Genomic DNA, 24,494 nt, shown 5'->3' with positions numbered 1-24,494 from the left:
AGAATATATAATCCATCCATTAATGGATGTATAAGTTATTTTGATATTCTAAATTTTTACTACCGGTTCTCCAGAAGTGGTGCGAACTGGCTGAATCCCACCACTGTTTAGCAGGTTTTGCTGAGAGATGGTGACTCATCAAAATTACCCAATGAGCTGTTGTGTGAGAAATCAAACTATCTAGTCAAGCCTGGAAAAAGATAAATGGGATTGGACTATTTAATACTTGGATGGAACCTTCCCTGGAAGTCATAGGACTTTAGCTAAATTGAGAAGCTGGAAACAAAATCCCAGAAGTTGGCCACAGCAAACTACTTTTGTATCATTGCCAAGAAAATTACACAGAGTTTCATATGCCAACCACTAAATCATTTGGATGTTCCATGGTGTTTGTATAGTATAAAAGGTCCACAAGAAATCTATGTAGATAAGAAGTTGTATGTTATTTCTTCACATTGGTTACATTGGTTGAATAATGAGGACTGCACATTTGTTCACTAGCCAAGTGGCAGGAGAAAGAAATGGGTTGGATTACTTTATGTCTATCACAGGTATCTTTTGGCAAATCAGAAATGATTTACACCCCATTTCTCCTTGGCAGGGTCAAACGGTGCTGGCGGTGTATATGCTATGTAACCGCTTCCGATACTGGCTGGGTTTTGCGAATCCGTTACTTCTTCAGCTCTTTTCCAGGTCTCGCTGCCTCAGAATCCCACCTTCGTCGCCAATGTTAGGTTTGGGCAATGAAGAGGCAGGAGACCATACAAGTGACAACAGCTCTTTAGTTTATTGTGACCCAGCGAAAGACCAACAGCAAAACCCCCTCTTTAAATACTATTTTGGCTGAGGCATCACCAATCAGCAACGTGCTTGTTCCCGCCCCAAACTTCCCTCCTAAAGTTCAAATACATAACACTTTCAAAGTTACATAAGATTCAGCAGCATCTTGTTAATTTTAGAATATATAATCCATCCATTAATGGATGTATAAGTTATTTTGATATTCTAAATTTACTCTTAATTATTCCAACAGAAAAATTTCCCGAACCTGCTGATGATCCAGTGGTGCCAACAGAGAAGATGCAAGATATAAAAGCCACTATTAAGACCATGAGGCTTGAATTTCCAAAGAGTGCAATCCCTGAGCATAGGACAGAGGATAAGCCCATGCAAGAATGCAAGCACACATGGCATCAGCTTTTGGGGAGAGTAAGGAAAGCTGAAGTCTCCAGTTAAAGTTTCGAAGTTGTCAAGCAACTTGGAGGCTTTGATGACAGTTCAAGCTTTCATATTATCTAAGACCTGCTGCAATCGTACTCCAAGGGCACCTCCTCAGTGCCAAGAACACAAGCCAAAAAAGTACAGAAATGCCTGTCTGGATGGAAGCTAGTTAATAAAGAAAAGCAACATATTGTAGTTATGCTATTTTGTGTTTAAAACTTGAACAGCAAAAAAAAATGTTTAAAATGTTCTATTTTGTAAATAAGATAAACTCAGGAGATTAAAACAAACCCATCATTTCTTTAGTTAAAGCATACTTGTGAAAAGTTAGGTTGCAGAAGTTTGAAATTATTGAAATAGCAATCTTTGACGTGGCCAGGATATTATTTTAGGAAAATCCATGTTTTTGAAAGGTTTTCTTGTTCTCAAACCGCAATTTTTTCCAACATTCTGAGGCAAGAGCTTTATTTGTTCAAACCGTGCTTGTTGTGCAATTTTTGTAATGTAGACATAAAGTCTCCCCTTTATCACCCTTACTGTTATATAAGGTCATTAAGAAAATAGTATGGTGGAATCAGTAATATCATCTGATTTTCTACTCCAAAGCAATCCCAAAGCCACTCTAAAGTTTCCCAAATTTTGCTTCAAGATTAGCAGTTACAAATATTTGGTGCTGCTATTTTGTTTAAATTGAATATACATGTATTTTATTATGTCGGTTTTATTATGCCTGTACACCGCCCTGAGTCCTTCGGGAGAAGGGCGGTATAAAAATCAAATAAAATAAATAAATAAAATAAATAAATAAATAAATAACCTCAGTGAAATAGTGTGCTGTTGTTTAACATACTGGTTCATCACTATTGTTCTTTTTCATGGTACTGCAATAGAATGCAATCAAAATTTTGCAAAAGTGGGATCTCAAGGGTTCATTCTGAGTTTGGTTTAATGGTAACCAAAAGCACATTCAATAGCTTGCTATCATACAACAGGGGTTTCAAACTCAAGGCCTCCTTTAAGGGGTGCTTAAATCTGGCCCATAGGGGCAGCCTGGAAATAACAAAGGACCAGCCCACGGTGCCTCTGGCAGCCAAAACAGGGTGTCCCATTTTGGCCCACAAAGTGCTGCAGGAGGGGTCCATTCCATCTTCCCACCCCACCCCCGGCTGGCCCATGGAGAACTGCAATGTTGATCCAGCCCTTGAAAAAATTCAGTTTGACACCCCTGTCATACAAGATGTTATAAAGTAATAATCCACATTATGTGCTTATGGCAATGATTTATTTTTGTAAGGATCTTAGTTTTTGACAATCTTATTTCATCAAGAATACACACAAATGTTGATATATTATGTACAGTATGTTTTTGGAGAAAAATCTGTACAAATGAACTGCTATTCCATCCCATTTTTGACTTGCAAACTTTCTATCCTCAAGATGAGCTTTGCTTTGTCTACTGTAAGGAAAACAATTCCTGGAGGAGTGGGAGTGTGTTAGCAAGGCAGAAAGGTAGAGTAATCTGAAGTCCTCACTTCTCAGTATAGTTATGGAAACTGCTGTGGGAATGCAACTGATATTTTCTTTTTATTAAAACAATACAGGTCCGTCCCATCTTCACTTACAACCACAATTGAGCCAAAAATTTCTGTTGCTAAGTGAAACATTTATTAGTGAGTTTTACCTCATTTTATGACTTTTCTTGCCATAGTTTTTAAGTGAACCTCTTCAGCTGGTAAATTAGTAACATGGTTGTTAAGTGAAACCGGTTTCCCCATTGACTTTGCTTGACAGAAGGTCACAGATGTGACCACATGACCCCCTGGATACTGCAGCTGTCATAAATATAAGCCAGTTGCCAAGCATCTGAATTTTGATCATGTGACCATGGGAATGCTACAATGGTCTTAAGCGTGAAAAACGGTCATGAGTCACTTTTTTCAGTGATGTTGTAATTTTGAATGATCAGTAAATGAACTGCTGTAAGTCAAGAATTACCTGTAACTCTTTCTTGAGGATAATAACAAAAAATGAACGGAAAAGTAACTTGAGGCTTACTGATTATGAATATTTATGGTTACATAACCTATTACCTATGTATATGTATGACTGTAATTTTTCCTCCTTTCCTGAAATGTTTTTATGAGTGCATCCTTTTGTCCGTAGGAATCCACTCCCACTATTTTCTGGAGAGAAATTCCTGAATAGCACTGAATAAATAATAACTGCAGTGAGCCTTAATTATTTGCAGGGAGAGGGGTTTCCTACTGTATGTTTGATTCCACAGAAACTGGTGTTAGAATGGGATTCACAATCTTTGAACTGCAACCAGGAGCAACAGCTGCGGCACCCCAGTGGGTGAGTTTTGTGAGATTGAGTCCATGTCCGTTTCCACTGCCACATAAGGACACTGTTTAGGAGTGTGTGTAAGGCAGCAGTCTGAGTCTAAAAGTCTATTTTAGCTAGAGAGACTTGTTGAATATGACCCCTTCCATTCCAGTTCTCAGCTGCCCCTGTTCTGCTATGAGCTCAGCTGAGCAATGATGGAAGGTCATTGGAAAAGAAAGGGAAGTTTGGCTTTGGGTGGGTGAGTATGAGTTTTCTGTGTCGAACAAAGACTTTCCCCGAGTCTTGTTCCTCCCTGGTCAGAAACAAGCTAAGACATGAATACAAGGTCCACAATAATCAACACAGGAAAGGAAAAGGGAAGGCCAGCCAAGAATACTCTCCAAATCCCAATGTGGATAGAAATCGTACCGTTAAGTAATCTGAAGGGGAAATGTAAGAATCTCTGGGAGGAATGCAAATGAGAAATTTGCAGTCTCTCCGGGCATTGTGCAGGAGGCTCCAAAGTTTATGAAACACTGGTTTGCAGTGGGAATGGTTAAATACATGGAGCAATGGAAAACTGAGCTGTCATACTGTGCACAGGGAAATTGAGAAATACATTGGATGCCTTTCATGGGAGGAGAGGTGGTGGCAGTGGGACTCCTTTTGATTCAAGACTGGTGGGGGGGGAGCAGCCTGAATGCAAACTGAGATGTTTTTTTAAAAAACTATGCCTTTCACCCCTTCCCTTGATCTGCTAGCCCCATCTACGTGAAGAGATGATTGGCTGGCTCTAATCTTTGGCCTCCAGGAATATATCAGAGGAGAATGAAATGGGAGTGCAGAACCTGCAACTATACAGGCGCTTCCATCTGCAAAACAAGGGGTGAAGGCCAGTTGAAGAAGGAGCTATACTCATCACTGACAGCAGATCAAGTCAAGGAGTGTATGAGCACATGGGATAAAGCCTCAGAAGTTTCCCACTTTGTAAAAAAAAAAAAAAATTAACTAGACTGCAGATAATGAAATCACACACACACACAAAAAACATGAAAAGCTAGCACAACTGAAAGCAGCCAACACTCCCACAGAAGCAGCTGGACTGTTCTTTTTCAAAATCAAAAGATAATTTGCTTAAAGAAAAATTGGCACAGGCTTTTCAGTAATTATAATAAATTGGACAAAATGGAGAACTGTTAATTGCTGTCAACTGAAACTTCTGAAGGAGAGAAGGGGGAGGGAGAGGGAGGGAGGGGGGAGAGAGAGAGAGAGAGAGAGAGAGAAACTGTATAATAACATAAAACTGGGCTATTTTAATTTCTGGCCACAACTTTTGAATGAAACATGCCCCTTCAATTCAGCAATTGATTATATCATTGTCTCCAGACCTTTTCCTTCTAAATTTGGTCAAGGATCAAAATTAATCCTATTAAGAGTCTTCAAAGAAGCACCTTTGTTCAGAGCTCTAATGAAACTCTTGATGCATTTTACACCACACATTGAAAAAACAGCTTAGATGTTTTTTTAAAAAGTTATAGCAGTTTTTTGTTGCAGTATTGCAAGTCTGCAATTGAAAGCCATCAAAACTAATATAATATATATCAAAACTAATAATAATTGTCTCCCTGTCAATTGGATTCCACATGAACAATTTTTTGTCCCAGTTGCGAAGTAGGGAGGAAGAATTTTTGTGATTGTGATAGATTCAATGCAAACACAAGCGTGGAAGTGTTATTGTTACATTGCCAATGCATTGGTGGGTTAGCTTGTTTGTTTGTCTCTATATTTATCTGTATAAATGTCTGCACAAAGTGCATAAAACAAAATCAGTGTTAGAATAAAAAGAAAAAGTTTGGAAATTATATGTTGTCTCTTTAAAAAGCTGGACTTTTTCCTGTGGTGAGTGCAGGCGTTGTCCATCATCATATTCACCATTTACTCTGGTCTTTGTGAGTTTTGTATGAATTTTATGAGAAGTCAAGAAAGTTGAAAGGTTTCTACTCCTCTTCTACTTTTTATTTTTCATTGTTTGGAGGGCATTTTTTTTTTGCTCCTATTTGTTTTCTCCTTTCCCTCCTCCAGATTTTGTAAGATTTGTACTGCCATGTCTGTCTCTTGTCTGATTTAATTGAAGGTCACAAGGAGGACCTGGAAAAAGATGGGACACAGTACAATTCCAGAGAAAACCATTGGCAGCTGTCCATATACCTTTTTCAAGCTTTTTTTAATACACAGAACAAATTCAATCCTTTGCATTTGCAGCAAGGTTTTATTAAGTATCTCTGCATGTTCAGGGTCCAAAGTGTGCAAGATTAAGAGTGCCATTTTTCAATGGCATAGATTTTTAGGCTATTTTTTTAAAAAAAATAACTTGTTTCCACCGAGTACGATGAAAATATATATTTAAAAGAGAAAACATGTTACAGATGCTTCTGCATGTTGCGTTGATCTGAGAGACTCCATTAAAGTGCTATAATGGGACAAAAAGGACAGAGAGAAAGTTCCAAGTGTTTTTTAAGGAAAAGAAAATCCCTATTAATGGCAATAGACACAAGTAATTCAGAAGGAGTGGCCAGACAGGAGGGAGAATGGTTTTTCCCCTCAGAACCCTAGTTAGAATGGAAGCCCAAGAGAAAGATTTTTGATTCTTTATGGCAATTTTTTTTATCAATAGATTGTATTTAGAGAATATTGCATATAAATGAGAAGTAAAAGCATGCACTTTTAACCTGGCACATCAATTAAGTTGAATTGAACATGGAATCAACCTTTGCAGCCATAATTAAGCTTTAAAAAACATGAACTGCTGGTTCCTGTTGCCTTCTTGATTTAGAAGGCTTTTTTGGGGTTTTTTTTTTGAAGGGGGTTGTTCCTATCCCTAAGAGAGATTTTGTCTGTGAATGATGATTCAATATGTTGATCCATTGTTGTGTACTGATAAATTCTCATGCTACTCAAGCAAGATACCAGATATTTAAATCTCCAAACACAGTATTATAGTGTGCAAAGCCAGGTGAAGTACACATGAACATGTCAAGCAACATTCCATGGGCAAAACCTCCAACACTAATACAGAGGTGAAGTAAAGGTCAAAAGACACCTTCCCCTTAAAAATAGTATCTCTCAGGAATCTCTATTTTAGCTTTGCAGACATTTTGTAATCAGTTGCTAGAATATAAGGGTCAATGAAAATATCTTGGTCAGTAAAACCTCTGATGAAACCCCAAATGAAGTCAAGGGAAAATGCAGCTGCATAGAAAAAGGGAACCTGTGGTTGTAAATGATGGAATTGTGTAAATGATGATTGTGTTTGTATATACTGTATATACTATAGTATATGTATGTATGTATGTGTATATATATATATATATATATATTTGTTTTCTGAGGTTTTCACGGGTGTTTGTATATAGGTCTTTAGTTGTTCGGTTTTCTCCCGTGTAAAATTGGAAGTGTCTTGGCGACGTTTGACTGAAGTCTCATTAAGTCATCTTCAGGCTTCAGCCGTGCTTCTGGGAGCAATGTGTGATCGCAGCTGTTTCTTCCTTTTAACTGCTAGTGGGGTTTGAACTGATTGGGTGGGAGCTTGGCTGTGCTCTGATTGGATGGGGTTTTTCTGTGCTCTGATTGGCTGGGGTGTGTCCTGTGTTGGTGGGGGCTTGGTTGTGCTCAGTCTAGTCTGTGCTGCAGGGGATTTGAGCTGGTGACCTGCATAGCTGTTGTTTGGCTTTGTGGTCGCTACATCTTCATAGTGGGTATCAGTCTGCTGCATGAATGGATTGGAGGGTTTGAAATGGCTAATGTTGCAGCTGCGGTCTGGCTTCGGTCCTTGGTCGCTTTTATGATCAGTGTGGGTTTGTCTGCTTTCTGGGTGGATGCGGTTCCACATGTCTTAGTCTACAGAAAACCCAATGGCCCCTAGGACACACCATCTACCAGAAGAAAACACACACAAACCGCTATCTGCACGCACTCACACCACCACCCAGCACAGATCAACTCAGCCAAGACACTCATCTCCAGAACAAAATGCTTAGCTGATGAACAACACCTAAAACCCGAACTAGACACTCTCACTAACGTACTAACATCCAATGGATTCCAAAGAAATAAGATTACCAAGCTAATCCAAAAGAACCCCCACTAAAATCCAAGACAGAGAACAAGAAAACGGCACAGCCCTCCTCCCATATATAAAAGGCACCACAGACAGAATCAGCAAGATCCTCCACAAACACAACATCAAGACAGCATTCTGCACAAACAGAAAAATATCCACCATCCTAAGAAACCCCAAAGACAAAATTGAGTTAGAAAATCAAGGAGTATATGAAATCCCATGCACCGCCTGCCCCACCACATACATTGAACAAACCAACAGAAGAATAAGTGCATGCATTGAAGAACACAAGAACTCATTCAAAAAGAGGAACTAACTTTCCCTGGTCCAACACTTTAAAGTCACAGGACATGTTATTGACTTTAAAAGACCCAGAACTATCGCCAAAACTGAACACTTTAACAACAGAATAATCAGAGAAGCCATTGAGATAGAAACACGCCCACACAGCATGAACAAACGAGATGACACCTCCCGCCTACCAGCCATTTGGAAACCCGCCTTATTGACAAACGAGTCCCTAACACGAGGAATGACACCAGACCCACACTCAAGGTCCACACAGGATGTCACCACCGACATCCACCCAGAAAGCAGACCCAAACCCACACTGATCATGAAGTTCCAATTAACATGGAATCAACCTTTGCAGCCATAATTAAGCTTTAAAAAACATAACTGCTGGTTCCTGTTGCCTTCTTGATTTAGAAGGCTTTTTTGGGGTTTTTTTTTTGAAGGGGGTTGTTCCTATCCCTAAGAGAGATTTTGTCTGTGAATGATGATTCAATATGTTGATCCATTGTTGTGTACTGATAAATTCTCATGCTACTCAAGCAAGATACCAGATATTTAAATCTCCAAACACAGTATTATAGTGTGCAAAGCCAGGTGAAGTACACATGAACATGTCAAGCAACATTCCATGGGCAAAACCTCCAACACTAATACAGAGGTGAAGGAAAGGTCAAAAGACACCTTCCCCTTAAAAATAGTATCTCTCAGGAATCTCTATTTTAGCTTTGCAGACATTTTGTAATCAGTTGCTAGAATATAAGGGTCAATGAAAATATCTTGGTCAGTAAAACCTCTGATGAAACCCCAAATGAAGTCAAGGGAAAATGCAGCTGCATAGAAAAAGGGAACCTGTGGTTAGCAAATGATGGAATTGTGTAAATGATGATTGTGTTTGTATATACTGTATATACTATAGTATATGTATGTATGTATGTGTATATATATATATATATATATATTTGTTTTCTGAGGTTTTCACGGGTGTTTGTATATAGGTCTTTGGTTGTTCGGGTTTTCTCCCGTGTAAAATTGGAAGTGTCTTGGCGACGTTTCGACGAAGTCTCATTCGTCATCTTCAGGCTTCAGCTTCGTGCTTCTGGGAGCAATGTGTGATCGCAGCTGTTTCTTCCTTTTAACTGCTAGTGGGGGTTTGAACTGATTGGGTGGGAGCTTGGCTGTGCTCTGATTGGATGGGGTTTTTTCTGTGCTCTGATTGGCTGGGGGTGTGTCCTGTGTTGGTGGGGGCTTGGTTGTGCTCAGTCTAGTCTGTGCTGCAGGGGGATTTGAGCTGGTGACCTGCATAGCTGTTGTTTGGCTTTGTGGTCGTGCTACATCTTCATAGTGGGTATCAGTCTGCTGCATGAATGGATTGGAGGGGTTTGAAATGGCTAATGTTGCAGCTGCGGTCTGGCTTCTGGTCCTTGGTCGTGCTTTATGATCAGTGTGGGTTTGGGTCTGCTTTCTGGGTGGATGTGCGGTGGTGACACATGTCTTAGTCTACAGAAAACCCAATGGCTCCCTAGGACACACCATCTACCAGAAGAAAACACACACAAACCGCTATCTGCACGCACTCTCACACCACCACCCAGCACAGATCAACTCCGTAGCCAAGACACTCATCTCCAGAACAAAATGCTTAGCTGATGAACAACACCTAAAACCCGAACTAGACACTCTCACTAACGTACTAACATCCAATGGATTCCAAAGAAATAAGATTACCAAGCTAATCCAAAAAGAACCCCCCACTAAAATCCAAGACAGAGAACAAGAAAACGGCACAGCCCTCCTCCCATATATAAAAGGCACCACAGACAGAATCAGCAAGATCCTCCACAAACACAACATCAAGACAGCATTCTGCACAAACAGAAAAATATCCACCATCCTAAGAAACCCCAAAGACAAAATTGAGTTAGAAAATCAAGGAGTATATGAAATCCCATGCACCGCCTGCCCCACCACATACATTGGACAAACCAACAGAAGAATAAGTGCACGCATTGAAGAACACAAGAACTCATTCAAAAAAGAGGAACCAACTTCTTCCCTGGTCCAACACTTTAAAGTCACAGGACATGATATTGACTTTAAAAGACCAGAACTATCGCCAAAACTGAACACTTTAACAACAGAATAATCAGAGAAGCCATTGAGATAGAAAAACGCCCACACAGCATGAACAAACGAGATGACACCTCCCGCCTACCAGCCATTTGGAAACCCGCCTTATTGACAAACGAGTCCCTAACACGAGGAATGACACCAGACCCACACTCACAAGGTCCACACAGGATGTCACCACCGCACATCCACCCAGAAAGCAGACCCAAACCCACACTGATCATGAAGCACGACCAAGGACCAGAAGCCAGACCGCAGCTGCAACATTAGCCATTTCAAACCCCTCCAATCCATTCATGCAGCAGACTGACACCCACTATGAAGATGTAGCACGACCACAAAGCCAAACAACAGCTATGCAGCTCACCAGCTCAAATCCCCCTGCAGCACAGACTAGACTGAGCACAACCAAGCCCCCACCAACACAGGACACACCCCAGCCAATCAGAGCACAGAAAACCCCATCCAATCAGAGCACAGCCAAGCTCCCACCCAATCAGTTCAAACCCCCACTAGCAGTTAAAAGGAAGAAACAGCTGCGATCACACATTGCTCCCAGAAGCACGAAGCTGAAGCCTGAAGATGATGAATGAGACTTCGTCGAAATGTCGCCAAGACACTTCAATTTGCGGAGAAAATAAATAACCAAAGACCTACATATATATATATATATATATATATATATATATATAGGTCTTTGGTTGTTCGGGTTTTATATACACACACACACACACACACACACACACACACACACACACACACACACACTATTCCTGTAAACCAGTAAATACCACATCTGACTGGCCCTGCCCCCACCTATTTGCTGCCTCCCAAGTCCCAGCTGATCAGGAGGAAATGGGGATTTTGCAGTAACCATCCCCTGGAGTGGGGTGGGAATGGAGATTTTACAGTATCCTTCCCCTGCCACGCCCACCAAGCCATGCCCACCAAGCCATGCCACACCCACCAAACCACACCCACAGAACTGGTAGTAAAAAAAATTGAATCCCACCATTGATATACATACATACATATACTCGCATGTACATACACACACACACACACACACGTGTGTTTATACATATATACATCATACGTGTGTATGTATGCGTGTGTGTAGAAATAGCAATAGACTTATATACTGCCTCATAATGCTTTACAGTACTCTCTGAGCAGTTTACAATATCATCATATTGCCCCCAATAATCTGGGTCCTCATGTTACTAACCTCAGAAGCATGGAAGATTAAATCAATCTTCCAACCCTCAACTCAGGTTGAGTCAACCTTGAGCCGGTCAGGGGTGTGTGTGTGTGTGTGTGTGTGTGTGTGTGTGTGTGTGTATGCAGAAGGATGGAAGGTTGATATATATGCATGATTATATAAGTGCATATATACATGATATATGCAAGTATATATATATATATATATGTATGTATGTATGTATATGTATAGAGAATGAAGGTAGGTTAGTCTTTTGGTGGTCTTAAGGGATAGTTTATGAATGAGTAAATTTATAAAAATGTATTGTTTAAGGTGTTGTCTTTACACAGGCCTAGTGGGAGTGATCCCCTGTGTTTTGCTCAGAACAAAGTCTAATCTCCACCTCAGTGTGCATTTTCATTGGGCGTTGTACATTGGGCAGGACCAATTTTCTGGAATAAGAATTCAACAAAACAGGATCTTTTTTGTCTTTGAGTCAAAAATTGTCGTTGACTCCTGGTGACTGCTGGAGTATTTTCTATGTCATTTTTTAGCAAGAGTTTTTCAGAAGAAACTTGCCACTGCCTGCTTCTTGGGATTGAGAGAATATGATTGCCACAAGGTCCCCCAGCAAGCGTCATGCTGAAAGGAGGACTAGAATTCCTGGTTTCTAACATGGCGCTTTAACCATTACACCAAATTGACTCTCAACAAGAAAAATAACAGAATTATAATTTTATTAAAGATTGCAACTATAATAGTCAAAACTAATAAAAACTTTAAAAAGAATAAAAATAAAAATAGAAGGGGAAAAAAGAAATAGAAAAATATAAAAACAAATAGTGTGGTAGAATGTGTACCGGGAGAATCAGTAGATAGGAATTTTGGCAACACAGGTTTTTTTTTCCAAGGAAGGCAGTAAATCTCATCAGAAAGAGACCTAGATTAAGAAACTGCAGCAGTCCTGAGCTAAATGGAGTATGTGGGAGGAGATTTAGGGTATCCACACCCTAGAATTTCTCAGGATATATCTAGTAAGTTAGAAGGTTATAGCTTTAGTTTGACAAGATTCTATCTATTATGTGTAAACAATAAAGGATTGGACTAGATTGATTTTGTATGTCATCTTTGGGCTTGGGACTGACAAATAGAATATAAAGAAGAAATAGTATAGTAAATAAAAAGAAAAGAAATATATAAAGGGGTGTCTTCTCCCTTCATCACAACAAGTATAAATAATTTTAGTACATATCACCTTCTCTTAAAATACAACAAACAATCCCTTCTTCCTATATCCCATCTCTTGTCTGTAAACAAATCTATAAGCCCCATCAATTTAGTCCTGATGTTAGCAAAAGTCCATTAAGGATTACCAAAGATAAGAAACATATCTATTTTATCTTTGATTAAATAAATTTACTATATATTCCTTCTCCATTTACAATCTTAAAACCACTTCTTCACAAAATTCTGCAAAACTTTAATAAATGTCCTTACTTCATTAATGGTTTCCTTTATTCTATGCAACTTTATGGAAAACCATTTATTTGCAATTGGTTGAAAAGATAATTTTTCGGAGTATAAGATGCGCTTTTTCCACCCATAAAAGATGGTGAAAATTTGGGTGCATCTTATACACGGAATGTTGCCCCTCCCCAGCCCCCCGGTAAAATGGGACGCGCAGAGGCAGCAATAGGCTATGGCAATCCCTGCAGCCTGAAACAGCTGATCTTTGGGACGCCGATCCAACAGACATCAGCTGCTTGGTTAATCAGGCTGTACTGAAGCTGAAATTGAAATGGGCTGTTTGCTGCAAGGCCATCCACTGTAATTAAAATTTCCTTTCCTCTATAATCAAAGAGGAAACCTCAGTTTTACTTTCTGGAAGAGATGGAAGATTGCAATGGACACAGCACTGAGGCAGAGTAGGTAAGGGTGTGAGTTAACTAGCTAGGCCTTCTTCTTGGATTATGCTCCTATGTTTCAGGTAGAGAATAAAACTGTTTCAACCTATTTAAAGGTTTACATTACATTTCAATGTATTTTCTCTCACCTGCCTTTGATTTTCTGTAATTATGATTAGAAGGAATGGGATCTTTGGAAAACAAGGTTTGGAAGCCATATGTGACCTTGAGGCTTCCTGTTGCCCATCCTTGCATTTAACATCAAAATTTAACATTAAAAACATCATCAAAAAAGGACAACAAAGACTGTTCTTTCTGCGCCAACTCAGAAAGCTCAAACTGCCCAAGGAGCTACTGATCTAGTTCTATGGAGGAATTATTGAGTCTGTCATTTGCACCTCTGTAATTGTCTGGTTTGGTTCTGCAACCCAACAAGAAAGACACAGACTTCAGAGGATAATTAGAACTGCAGAAAAAATAATTGCTACCAACCTGCCTTCCATTGAGGACCTGTATACTGCACGAATCAAGAAGAGGGCCGTGAAAATATTTACAGATCCCTCGCATCCTGGACATAAACTGTTTTAACTCCTACCATCAAAATGATGCTATAGAGCACTGCACACCAGAACAACTAGACACAAGAACAGCTTTTTCCCGAAGGCCATCACTCTGCTAAACAAATAATTTCCTCAACACTGTCAAACTATTTACTAAATCTACATTACTATTCATCTTCTCATTGTTTCCATTACCAATCTCTTTCCACTTATGACTGTATGACTGTAACTTTTTGTTGCTATCATTAAGGGTTAAATTGTACCCTATGACCATCATTTGTGTTGTAAATGTTGTACCTTGATGAAGGTTTTTTTTTTCTTTTATGTACACTGAGAGCATATGCACCAAGACAAATTCCTTGTGTGTCCAATCACACTTGGCCAATAAAAAATTCTATTCTGTTCTGTTCTATTATAGCATACAGCCAGCAGTGATGGATGGGCTGCCTGTGGTATCTCAGTGATCACAGTGCATTTTTGTTTTTATTTATTATTTTATTTATTTTATTTGATTTTTATACCGCCCTTCTCCCGAAGGACTCAGGGCGGTGTACAGGCATAATAAAACCGACAATACAATATATAAGTTTAAAATACGATTTAAAAAACTTATTTTAAATTAGCCCAACGATTAAAATTTCCCATACTAAAAACCCCGTTTAAAATAAATAAATTTAAACATTAAAATCCCAATTTAAGCCAGCCCCGCGCGGATAAAAAGATGAGTCTTGAGTTCGCGACGAAATGTCCAAGGTCAGGTATTTGGCGAAACCCGGGGAAGCCTGCTCCAGAGTGTGGGAGCCCCACAGAGAAGGCCCTTCCTGGGGCCGCCAGCCGACATTGTTTGGCGGACGGCACCCTGAGAAGTCCCTCTATGGGAGCGACGGGTCGGTGGGAGGCGTGTGGTAACAGCAGGCGGTCCCGTAAGTACCCAGGTCCTAAGCCATGGAGCGATTTAAAGGTCATAACCAACACCTTAAAGTGCACCCGAAGGCCACAGGCAGCCAGTGCAGTCTGCGCAGGAGCGGTGTTACATGGGAGCTACGCGTAGCTCCTCTATAACCCGCGCAGCTGCATTCTGACTAACTGAAGCCTCCGAGCGCACTTCAAGGGGAGCCCCATGTAGAGAGCATTACAGTAATCCAAGCGAGAGGTAACGAGCGCATGAGTGACTGTGCATAAGGCATCCCGATCAAGGAAGGGGCGCAACTGCCGAACCAGGCGAACCTGGTGGAAGGCCCCCCCGGAGGACGCCCGCAAATGGTCTTCAAACGACAGCCGATCATCCAGGAGGACACCCAAGTTGCGCACCCTATCCTTTGGGGCCAGTAACTCGCCTCCAACAGCCAGCCGCGGCTGCAGCTGACTGAATCGGGGTGCCGGCATCCACAGCCACTCCGTCTTGGAGGGATTAAGCTTGAGCCTGTTTCTCCCCATCCAGACCCGTACAGCTTCCAAACACCGGGACAGCACTTCGACAACTTCATTGGGGTGGTCCGGGGTGGAAAAGTTCAGCTGGGTGTCGTCAGCGTACTGCTGGTATCTCACCCCGAAACCACTGATGATCTCACCCAACGGCTTCATGTAGATGTTGAACAGCAGGGGCGAGAGAATCTTGTTTTCTTGTTTACCTTCCAGTTTCTCTCTTTGAACTACTTGAAGATCTCTTATTTCCCCTGTTTCTGGATTAACGTGTTTCCCCCAGGCTCAGTGTCATTCTTTGGAAATGCTCCTGCTCAGTTTTGCTGGAAGAGAAGGCATACAAGAATCATTCTTATATCCCCTCTTTCTTAGTATGTCTTTTGTTTGCCAGGCTATGGAAAGAAGGCAGAATGAAGTTAAAGCAGTGAAGTCCCTAAACTAGTAGACTAGCCACAGGAATTGGTGCCCTAGGCAAACTATGAAATCAGTCCCTCAGACCCACAGAAATACTTGTAATTTTTATTTGAGCCCTGTTCTTTAGTATCTTACTTAAAACCCAGCTCATCCCATGGATGCACCACATCTGAATTAACCTCCTCCTGAGCCTAGTGATCCTAATTAAGAAGCCCTATTCTCTACTTTTGCAAGAAGCTCAGTACTGGGAAGATAATTGTTTCCCTATTGCTGTAGGCAGAAATGTTAACAAAATCTTGATATAGGATGATTTTCCTTCATCTCATTTTCCCCAAGCAGAAACCAAGACTAAACTTTCCCCAAAGAATTCTGAGTATGATAATGATGTCTGCATGAACGAAAACAAATGTGTCTGTGGAGATAACAGGAAGTATATACAAGTTATATGTGAAGATAAGGTTATGTGACAAATTGGAAAGAGAATTGTGTTATGGTTCAGCCATCTGTTTGTGCAGTTCTGCAACAACCAACAAAGAAGTATAAAAAGAAACACTGCTCTTTGGGTAGGAAAAACAGTACAAAATACAGTTTGAATCTTTTTTGACTATTTAGGAAATAAATGGAAAATAATTTTCTTCTATTAAAATATATTCTTATGTCAAGATGATATGGTTCCACATACCATTCACATGACATATATACATAACATATTGTGAAATAGAAATTAATCTAAGAATTATAATTTATAGGTTTTCTGTTCATGTCTTTCGTTATTTGTGAATCCGTCAATTGTGAGTTACTCAACTATGGTTAAAGAGCATTGAATAAACCCAATCACAGTGTGGTTTTCAGAGCAACCTCTTTTTGTAATATTTTGCCTCAGAAGCCAAAAAGGAATGAAGTAGGAATATATGAAAGAAAATAAAAGAAAATACTTCTTATATGCATTTCCAAAGTCTGGCAAACAGTTCCTCAAAGTGCAAGGGTTATACAATTTTCCAAGTTCAACTATACACTTTTTCTACAAAATCAAGTAGCTCTTGATTATATTTTACATCTGACAATTAAAATTATTTGGTATTGGTATAAAATATGGATATTCCTGTATTGCTGCTATTACATATCTGATATTTTTGGATTTGCAATATTTTTTTTTAAATTGCTTACGGAGCCTAGATTTATGTATGCCCTTCTCCTATAAAGAGGAAATATTTTGTCTCCCAACCTGTGAGACAGTTCTTTTCAGTCTCAATCTGCATGGCCAACACCTTGACAGCATCAGATTAAGGAAGCCTGTAATTTTATTTAAGTCAAAGGCTACCTTCCTTATAACCAATGATAATAAAAACATATATCTAAAAACCTAATAGCAATAGCACTTAGACTTATAAACTGCTCCACAGTGCTTTACAGCCCTCTCTAAGTGGTTTACAGAATCAGCATATTGCCTCCAACAATTTGGGTCTTCATTTACCCACCTTGGAAGGATGGAAGACTGAGTCAACCTTGAGCTTGGTGAGATTTGATTTGTTGAACAGCTGGCAGCCGGTGATGAGCAGAGGTAGCCTGCAGTACTGCACTCTAACCACTGTGCCACCACAGCTCTTATCACTAATACAAGTTTAGTGATTGGAGTCAAAATAATATTCAAATTCAGCTCATTAGTTAGGTGAGCATACTCACTGAAATTAGGGAGGTTTGTTTCAGAGTCTAGTGTACACTGCTACTAGATTCACACATTGTGTCAATTCATGTTATGTTAATTATGGTATAACAGAATAAACCATAATCAACTGGGTTTATATATCACTTTCCACATTATTGGACTTATTTAAGTTATTAAAAACTTATTTTGGAGAGCATTTGAAAGGATGAGTTGTCACAATTAATTGTGTGATTCTGTTTCATGACTGCTTATATGTAATTATGTTGATGTTTGGATATTTTATATGTATTCCATGGATTTTACTGTAATTTGTATGGAGTTAAGGACAGATTATATTTTTATATATTTTTCTGGTTTTTTAAAACTTTTATTTTAGCTTTAGAATGAAAAGTTTCTTCTCATTTTCTTTTATTTGTGATCAAATTGGGTTTTAGAAAAGAAGAAATCTACTTCCACATTTTCTTATTTCCTATTCCTATATCCGTGAATTTTCCTCCCTGCTATTCCATTGTTACTGAAAAGTATCTGCAGTGTTACTGGATCTTTCCCTTGCCTACGCTGAAGAGATTAAGTTTCTCAGGTGGAACTCATCTAAAATTGACCATTTCCTAATTGCAAGTATATATTAATATGCATACCTGCACTCCTTAAGACTTTTGTTCAATACCTATATCCAGTGGTGGGATTCAAGTAATTTAACAACCGGTTCTCTGCCCTAATGATTTCTTCCAACAATCAGTTTGCCAAACTGCTCAGAAAGTTAACAACTGGTTCTCCCGAAGTGGTGCAAACTAACTGAATCCCACCACTGCCTATATCTCAAAAAGTACTACCTAAGCCTGTTTTTAATCGCTGTCCATAGCACAGCTTCTTGACTATTAAATTTCACCAGAAAGATCTTTCAATCATTGTTTCTATGAGTTCCTCTCCTTTGTGATTGATTTAAAGTTTACCGATGTACAAAAAAGAGTAAAATATAAAACCCTTGCAGTCTACTGTAGGGAGGGACTATGTAGTTCTTAAACTTGGATAATTGCCCAAGTGAACAATTTGGACATAACCTGGAGCTAATGAAAAAAATTGTAATTGCTTGTGAGTCAAGGATCCAGTTTGGACTGCCACTGCCAACAGAGTCTGACTACAATGTCAGTCTCCCAACAACTGCTTAAAGTGAATATTTCAAAGACTTAAGCCATTAAGTCAGTAATCATTCCATGGTTAAAGTATAGCGTTGCTATCATCTAGTAGTCATCTCAATTTTTGTAGCCCATATCTGGTTTAAATGAGAGGGTCTGGCTGATTTCACATAACACAATCTTATTAGCTCAAGATCTAGAGCAGTGGTAGTCAACCTGGTCCCTACCGCCCACTAGTGGGCATTCCAGCTTTCATGGTGGGTGGTAGAGGGTTTTTTCTGATACTAAAGCACTTTCTTTTTTTTAATTTAATTGACTTTTTAAAAAAAATTCATAGCATTATTTAAACACATTTTCGTTAAGTTTTCATAAAATTCCCCGTGACAATTTAAATTTCTGAAAATATACTATTTGAATCGCCTGCACTAAACTATCATTTAGTTCATGTTACATAAGTGAAACTAAATAGCGCTATAGTGTGACCGCAAACAAAAGACCTCGTCCCAGAATAGCTCATGCATCTCCCCCACCACCACCCAGCTGTAACAGACAAGCAGAGCTGGTAGCCGCCCCCCCCAACCCAATCCATGATGCGCAAAAGGCATGCACAGACGACGTTACACGGCGCATTACTGTGGAACCGGTGGGCAGTTAGAAAATTCTACTACTAACAGAGATACAAAAGTGGGAGGTAGGTATAAAAAGGTTGACTACCCCTGATCTAGAGGTTGAAACTGCAAAACTTACTAAGCTTGGTTGATTTAATCCTAGTTATGGTTTATGATTTAGCAAGTGCTGTGCAAATCCAGAAAAATAATTTAAGAACCAAGCGAATTAAAGTACATCGTATGAACTTAGCCATGTGTCCAACTCCATTAGTTAGTCCATTAATCCAAATGAAAGCACCCCTGATACACAGGTACAGAGTCTCTGCTTGAACACCTCCAGCACAATGATCCCATCCTCCCTCTGGTATCGTCATGCAACCAGTCTTCCAGTCTTAATACTGTATTAGCGCCATATTATCTGTTGGAAGAGCCAGTTCGGTGTGGCTAAGGCACTGGGATGGGACACTGCAGCACCTTCTGATCCCAGCCCAGCTGGGCATCTTTGAGCCAAACTTTCTCCCTCAGCCCTAGAAAGAAGACAAGGGCAAACCACTTTGGGAACCTTGCCAAGAAAACTGCAGGGACTTGTCTAGGTCAGGGGTCTCCAACCTTGGCAACTTTAAGGCTGGAGGACTTCAACTCCCAGAATTCCCCAACCAGCTTTGCTGGGGAATTTTTGGGGGAATTCTGGGAGTTGAAGTCCTCCAGGTTTAAAGTTGCCAAGGTTGGAGACCCCTGGTCTAGGCAATCGCTCGGAGTTAAAACTGACTCGAAGGCATCCATACACAAAATGTTTCCATTAATTTTGAGATGTGACATTTCTCATCTGTTTGTCACTGAATTGTTAAGCTTTCTGACAATATTTTGGCATTCAAGCAAAGCGCTTGCTTCAAGTCAGTTTTTATTCCTTTTGGAGTAAGTGAAGATTTCAGCTTCAGGGCGACCGCTGCGCTTTGAGGACGAAAGTCCTAGCTGCAAAGAATGCTTTTAAGTTAGGAAATCTAGAACGGGTCAGATGCTATTAGCCGAGGCGAAGTAATAGAAGCCAACCGCTGCGTGGGCGGAGCGGGGGGAGGGGTCAGGTTGGCGGGCCACGCCTCTTTCTCGGGCCACGCCCCCTGGAGGCGGACCGCGGGAAGGGGCGCGATGGACGAAGGGGCGCTGCTCCCCCGAGAAGCGCATTCGGGGGAGGAAGACTCTCCGAATCCTTCGCGGCTCCGTCGCGGGCGCTTAGTCCAGAGGAGGAAATGGAAGCGAGGGCGACTGAACGGCAATTTCTCGCAGCCCCTGGTGAGTCGGGCAGGGCAGGTTAGGGCGTCATATGCCCGCAGTAAAGATGGTGGTGTTTCCTGTTTTCGCTGCTCTTGCGGGAGAGGATTCCCTCGATTCGGGTCGGTCTTTACCCGGCGGCTTCTGGCTGTCCCGATTCTTCCCATCCACCCACCCCGCAGCCGCGTCTGCCGGAGAACCTCCGGTCTCTTCCTTCCCCGAGCCGCTTCTTTTCTCGGCGCGGTGATGCCGGGGAGGCTTGCTAAAGCCGAGCTCGGGTTTCCCCAGAACAGGGAGAGTTTGGCGAGCCGGGGAAAGAATCCGTCCTTCTGACGAAAAAAACGCGAGTGGAAACGCGTGGCGGGGATTTGGGGAGAGAGAGGAGACGCGCCTCTGAAGCGCTGAAGTTGCCCCAAGTGCCGTTGAATGCTTGGTTTTTCTCTCTCGCCCTAAAAAAGGGAACCTGCGCCCGACTTGGGAAATCGGAGCACGGGCTCTTCTGGATCGAATTGCTTTTGCGTCTTCTTTATTTCTGCGTTCCCCCTCGGCTCTCGGGATGGGGGTTTATTGGGCGAGGGTCCGTCCCTGCGCTGCCTTCTCCTTCGGAATCCCGTCTCGGCGCTTGATCGTGTTGCGCTGTCCTCTCGTCCCTCATTTTAGCCCCGAGCCGGCTTCCCTCCAACACCTTCGATTGAGCCATTGGAAACTTGCCACTCGTTTGCCCATCTCACCCAGCCCCCCACTGGCAACAGGACTCCGGGGTCTCGGAGACCCCTTCCCTGTCCGTTTAGCTGATCAGGGATTGCACCGTGGGTTTTCTGCTGGTAAAATATTTGCTCTGTCGCGCAATTATTATAGTAAATGCCCTAACGTCGGCTTAAAAAAATAGTTACAATTTAAATCAGGGGTCTCCAATCTTGGTCCCTTTAAGACTTGTGGACTTCAACTCCCAGCTTTGCTGGCTGAGGGACTCTGGAAGTTGAAGTCCACAAGTCTTAAAGGGATCAAGGTTGGAGACCCCTGATTTAAATGACAATGGCCGATAACGGTAAATTCCTTAAAATAATCCAAGGGCTGTTGACTGATTGAATATGGAAACTGTCCCAACCAGCGCTCACTGTGTGGTTCATACATTCCAAGCTATCTCTTGACACTATTCTTGAAACTGAAATGGGATGACTTTTAGTTTAGAGGACTTTTAGTTTAGTTTGTCAACTTCGTTGTTTTTGAACTGTTACTATATGAATAATAAATATATTACTTTATTTCTGTCTTGTTGGAGACAGGGAGGGAAGTTGGTGAAAGTAACATGTCTTCCGCTGAACCTTACTGGTTTTTTTTTCCCCTTGGGATGGGAAAGTATACAAGTCTGTGTGTTAAGTTATCATGATGTAATGTAACTGATTTACAATCACAGGAGAGCAAAAACCAGAAACTATCTTAAGAAACCGAAGAAGAAATGGATGTTGATTACATGCAAATTCATGAAATGTCCATATTAAAACATATAAAAATGCTATATGCAGATATCTAGAAATAAGTTCATAAGATTTCCCAAGCTTGTACAGGTAGTCCTCGACCTATTACCACAATAGAAATGTTTGTTTCTAAGCAAGGCAATTGTTAAGTAAGTTTTGGCCCAGTTAATGACCTTTTTTGCCACAATTGTTAAGCAAAACACTGCAATTGTTAAGTGAATCGTGCGGTCATTAAGCAAATCTGGCTTGACTTTGCTTGTCTGGAAGCCAGCTGGGAAGGTTACAAAAACTGATGATGTGACCCTTGTCATAAATACATGCTAGTTGCCAAGGGTCCCAATTTTGATCATGTTCCCATGGGGATGCTGCAATGGTCATAAGTGTGAAAAACAGCCATAAGTCACTTTTTCAATGCTGTTATAACTTTGAATGCTCACTAAACAAATGATTATATGTTTATGATTTGCTGTAAAAAGAAAAGCCATTAAGTACATCACTATGAGAAAGGGGGAGAGTCTATTGCAATTTCTGCAACAATCTGCAGCAGAGGATTGACACAAAATGAAAAATATATTGCCAAAGTTCTATGCAAGATGATTTAATAGTACTATATTGACCACAGTTATTAATTCTCAAATAAGATCTTGCTAAAATTGGCAGCTCTTTGAAAGCACTGAGAGTTTAAGCTGCTTTGGAACAGGTGGAACAGGTTATTACTGAGGCTGATTCCTGAAACATGACATACCAGTATTAAAAAGGAATTCAATTGTTTGCCAGTTCACTTCCGTTCAGTTCCAATCTACAAAAGGAGTGGCTCCAGACAAAGGTAATTTTGAATGTGTATAGTTTTAGTGGTGATGCTAATTGTTTTATTTTATTTGATATTGAACATTTGTTTCTCTTGAACCATGAACATGTTTTAAAATATTTAAAATATTTTGAAAGTAATGTTTAAGAAAACAGGGATAGAAATAAGTATCTTTCAAATAAATAGTAACTATCATGTTGGAATTACACCTTCTAGAAGTTAAAATTTAAAAATTAAAATCATCTGGCATAAATATAACATTACCATGGCAAAGGATGAGAGTCTATAATTCCTGCAGAAAGCCTTCCTTTGCTACTCCAAGCTAATGCAGCTAATTTAGCATTGTACTGCATGCTAAGCAGTCTTCCCTATGATGATACCCTCAGATTCAGTGGTGCTTAAAAGTTTCTGAATTTTGAATTTTCAATGTTTCTACATCAATATGACCTAAAACATCTGTTCTCCACACAAGTCCTAAAACTAGATAAAGAGAAGACAAGAATACATTTTTCCATTTATTTATAGAGGAAAATGAGCCAAAGCTCTCAACCCATTTGACCCTTGCTGCAGTCCTTGTTTATTCCCTCTGTATGATCCTCTTTCAGCTAATTACTCACTTTTGTATTCAGGACATATCACCCATTCATTCTTGGCCCTCTTCCTTCTTGTTTTGCTACACACATACCACAAATAATTACTTCCCACTATAGACTTTTTTGTTTCTCTTGATATACCAAGCTCTTATTGTCGTATAACAAGTTAGAGATGCATGCATTTATGCTGACTTTGTTTCTTTAAACAGTTTATTTTAATTTTCTGTAAATATTTGCATATCTTAAAATTATTTTTTTTATTTTATTTATGGCATGTCATACATGGACTAGCTATATTAACATTTCACCTAGATTAATAAACACAATAAAATATAAATGTTAAAAAGATCTAAGTTCAAATACCAATACGAAGGCCATCTAACCATTGAAGTGCAGCATTGTTTATATTTTTTGAAAAATCAGATACTGGACTGGTATATGCCCTCAGCTTACAGCCAGTCACAATGTGATCTACAGTTTTACATGGGACCCTGCAGTCACACTGAGGGGAGGATATTGTGCCCCATTTATATAGTGAGTCCCAGCAGAGGTGTGAATCCTGTTCAGGATTGTCCATTGCTGACATGGTACTTCATAGCTTGGCACCTTTTTTGTGGGGTCATGTATATGTCTTCCTATGTCTGGGCGTTCAGTGACCCATTTGGCTTTTCATTGGGAATCGATGTTAAAGTTCTCCAGCAGATGTTGCCAGTGCCTGTAGGGGCTTCCTGGATTTGAGTCTTCTGATTGATAAATGAGGAAGGTCAACATGCATTGGTAGGAGTGAGTTGCTCATAATTTTTCTGTATTTTCTCACAAGTGCATTTTGCCTTTGTAAAGCTGGCAGTGCTATTTGGCTCACAACAGGAAGGCAGCTAGCCAGAGTGGTTTTAATACATCCGCTTATAATCCTCATAGTGTTGAGTCTGGCATCTCAAGCCACGTAGGGACACAGTATTCTGCTGCAGAGAAGACAAATCCTAGTGCTGATGACCTCAGAGTGGCAGCTGAAGCTCCCCATTCATTCCACATAATTTCTGGAGTATGTTGTTCCTAGTATTGGTTTTTACCACTCTATTCCCTAGGTGTATTTTGTAGGAGAGAGTCTATTACTCCAAGGTACTTTGGATGGGGATCATAGGGGAGTAAATTGTTGTTTAAGTAGACCTTTGGGGCTTCATATGCTAATTTGTTATTAAGGTGGAAGTACATAATTACTATTTTGCTGATGCTAGGAGTGAGCCTCCAGTCCGTCAAGAATTTTCCCAAGATTTTAAGATCTTTGGACAGGAGGCTGCGAGCCACCTCCATGTGCTTTTCTTATACTGCTATGGTCAAATCCTCAGTG

General features: G+C 40.4%; 1 protein-coding gene across 3 annotated transcripts in view; it reads left to right on the top strand.

Moving 5' to 3' along the window:
• Positions 1–20,117: 20,117 nt before the first annotated feature.
• Positions 20,118–24,494, top strand: part of SIMC1 (SUMO interacting motifs containing 1) — a 33,178-nt gene continuing 28,801 nt past the window's right edge. For all 3 annotated transcript variants that reach the window (XM_058166733.1, XM_058166731.1, XM_058166732.1), the window contains exon 1: positions 20,118–20,288. In XM_058166733.1, the coding sequence (XP_058022716.1) occupies positions 20,246–20,288 (43 nt within the window). In that variant the 5' untranslated portion in view covers positions 20,118–20,245. The remainder of the gene's footprint in view (positions 20,289–24,494) is intronic.

Source organism: Ahaetulla prasina, chromosome 2 (genome assembly GCF_028640845.1).
Source record: "Ahaetulla prasina isolate Xishuangbanna chromosome 2, ASM2864084v1, whole genome shotgun sequence".
In the NCBI taxonomy this organism is placed as follows: Eukaryota; Metazoa; Chordata; class Lepidosauria; order Squamata; family Colubridae; genus Ahaetulla; species Ahaetulla prasina.
This window is presented reverse-complemented; position numbering and strand designations above follow the sequence as displayed.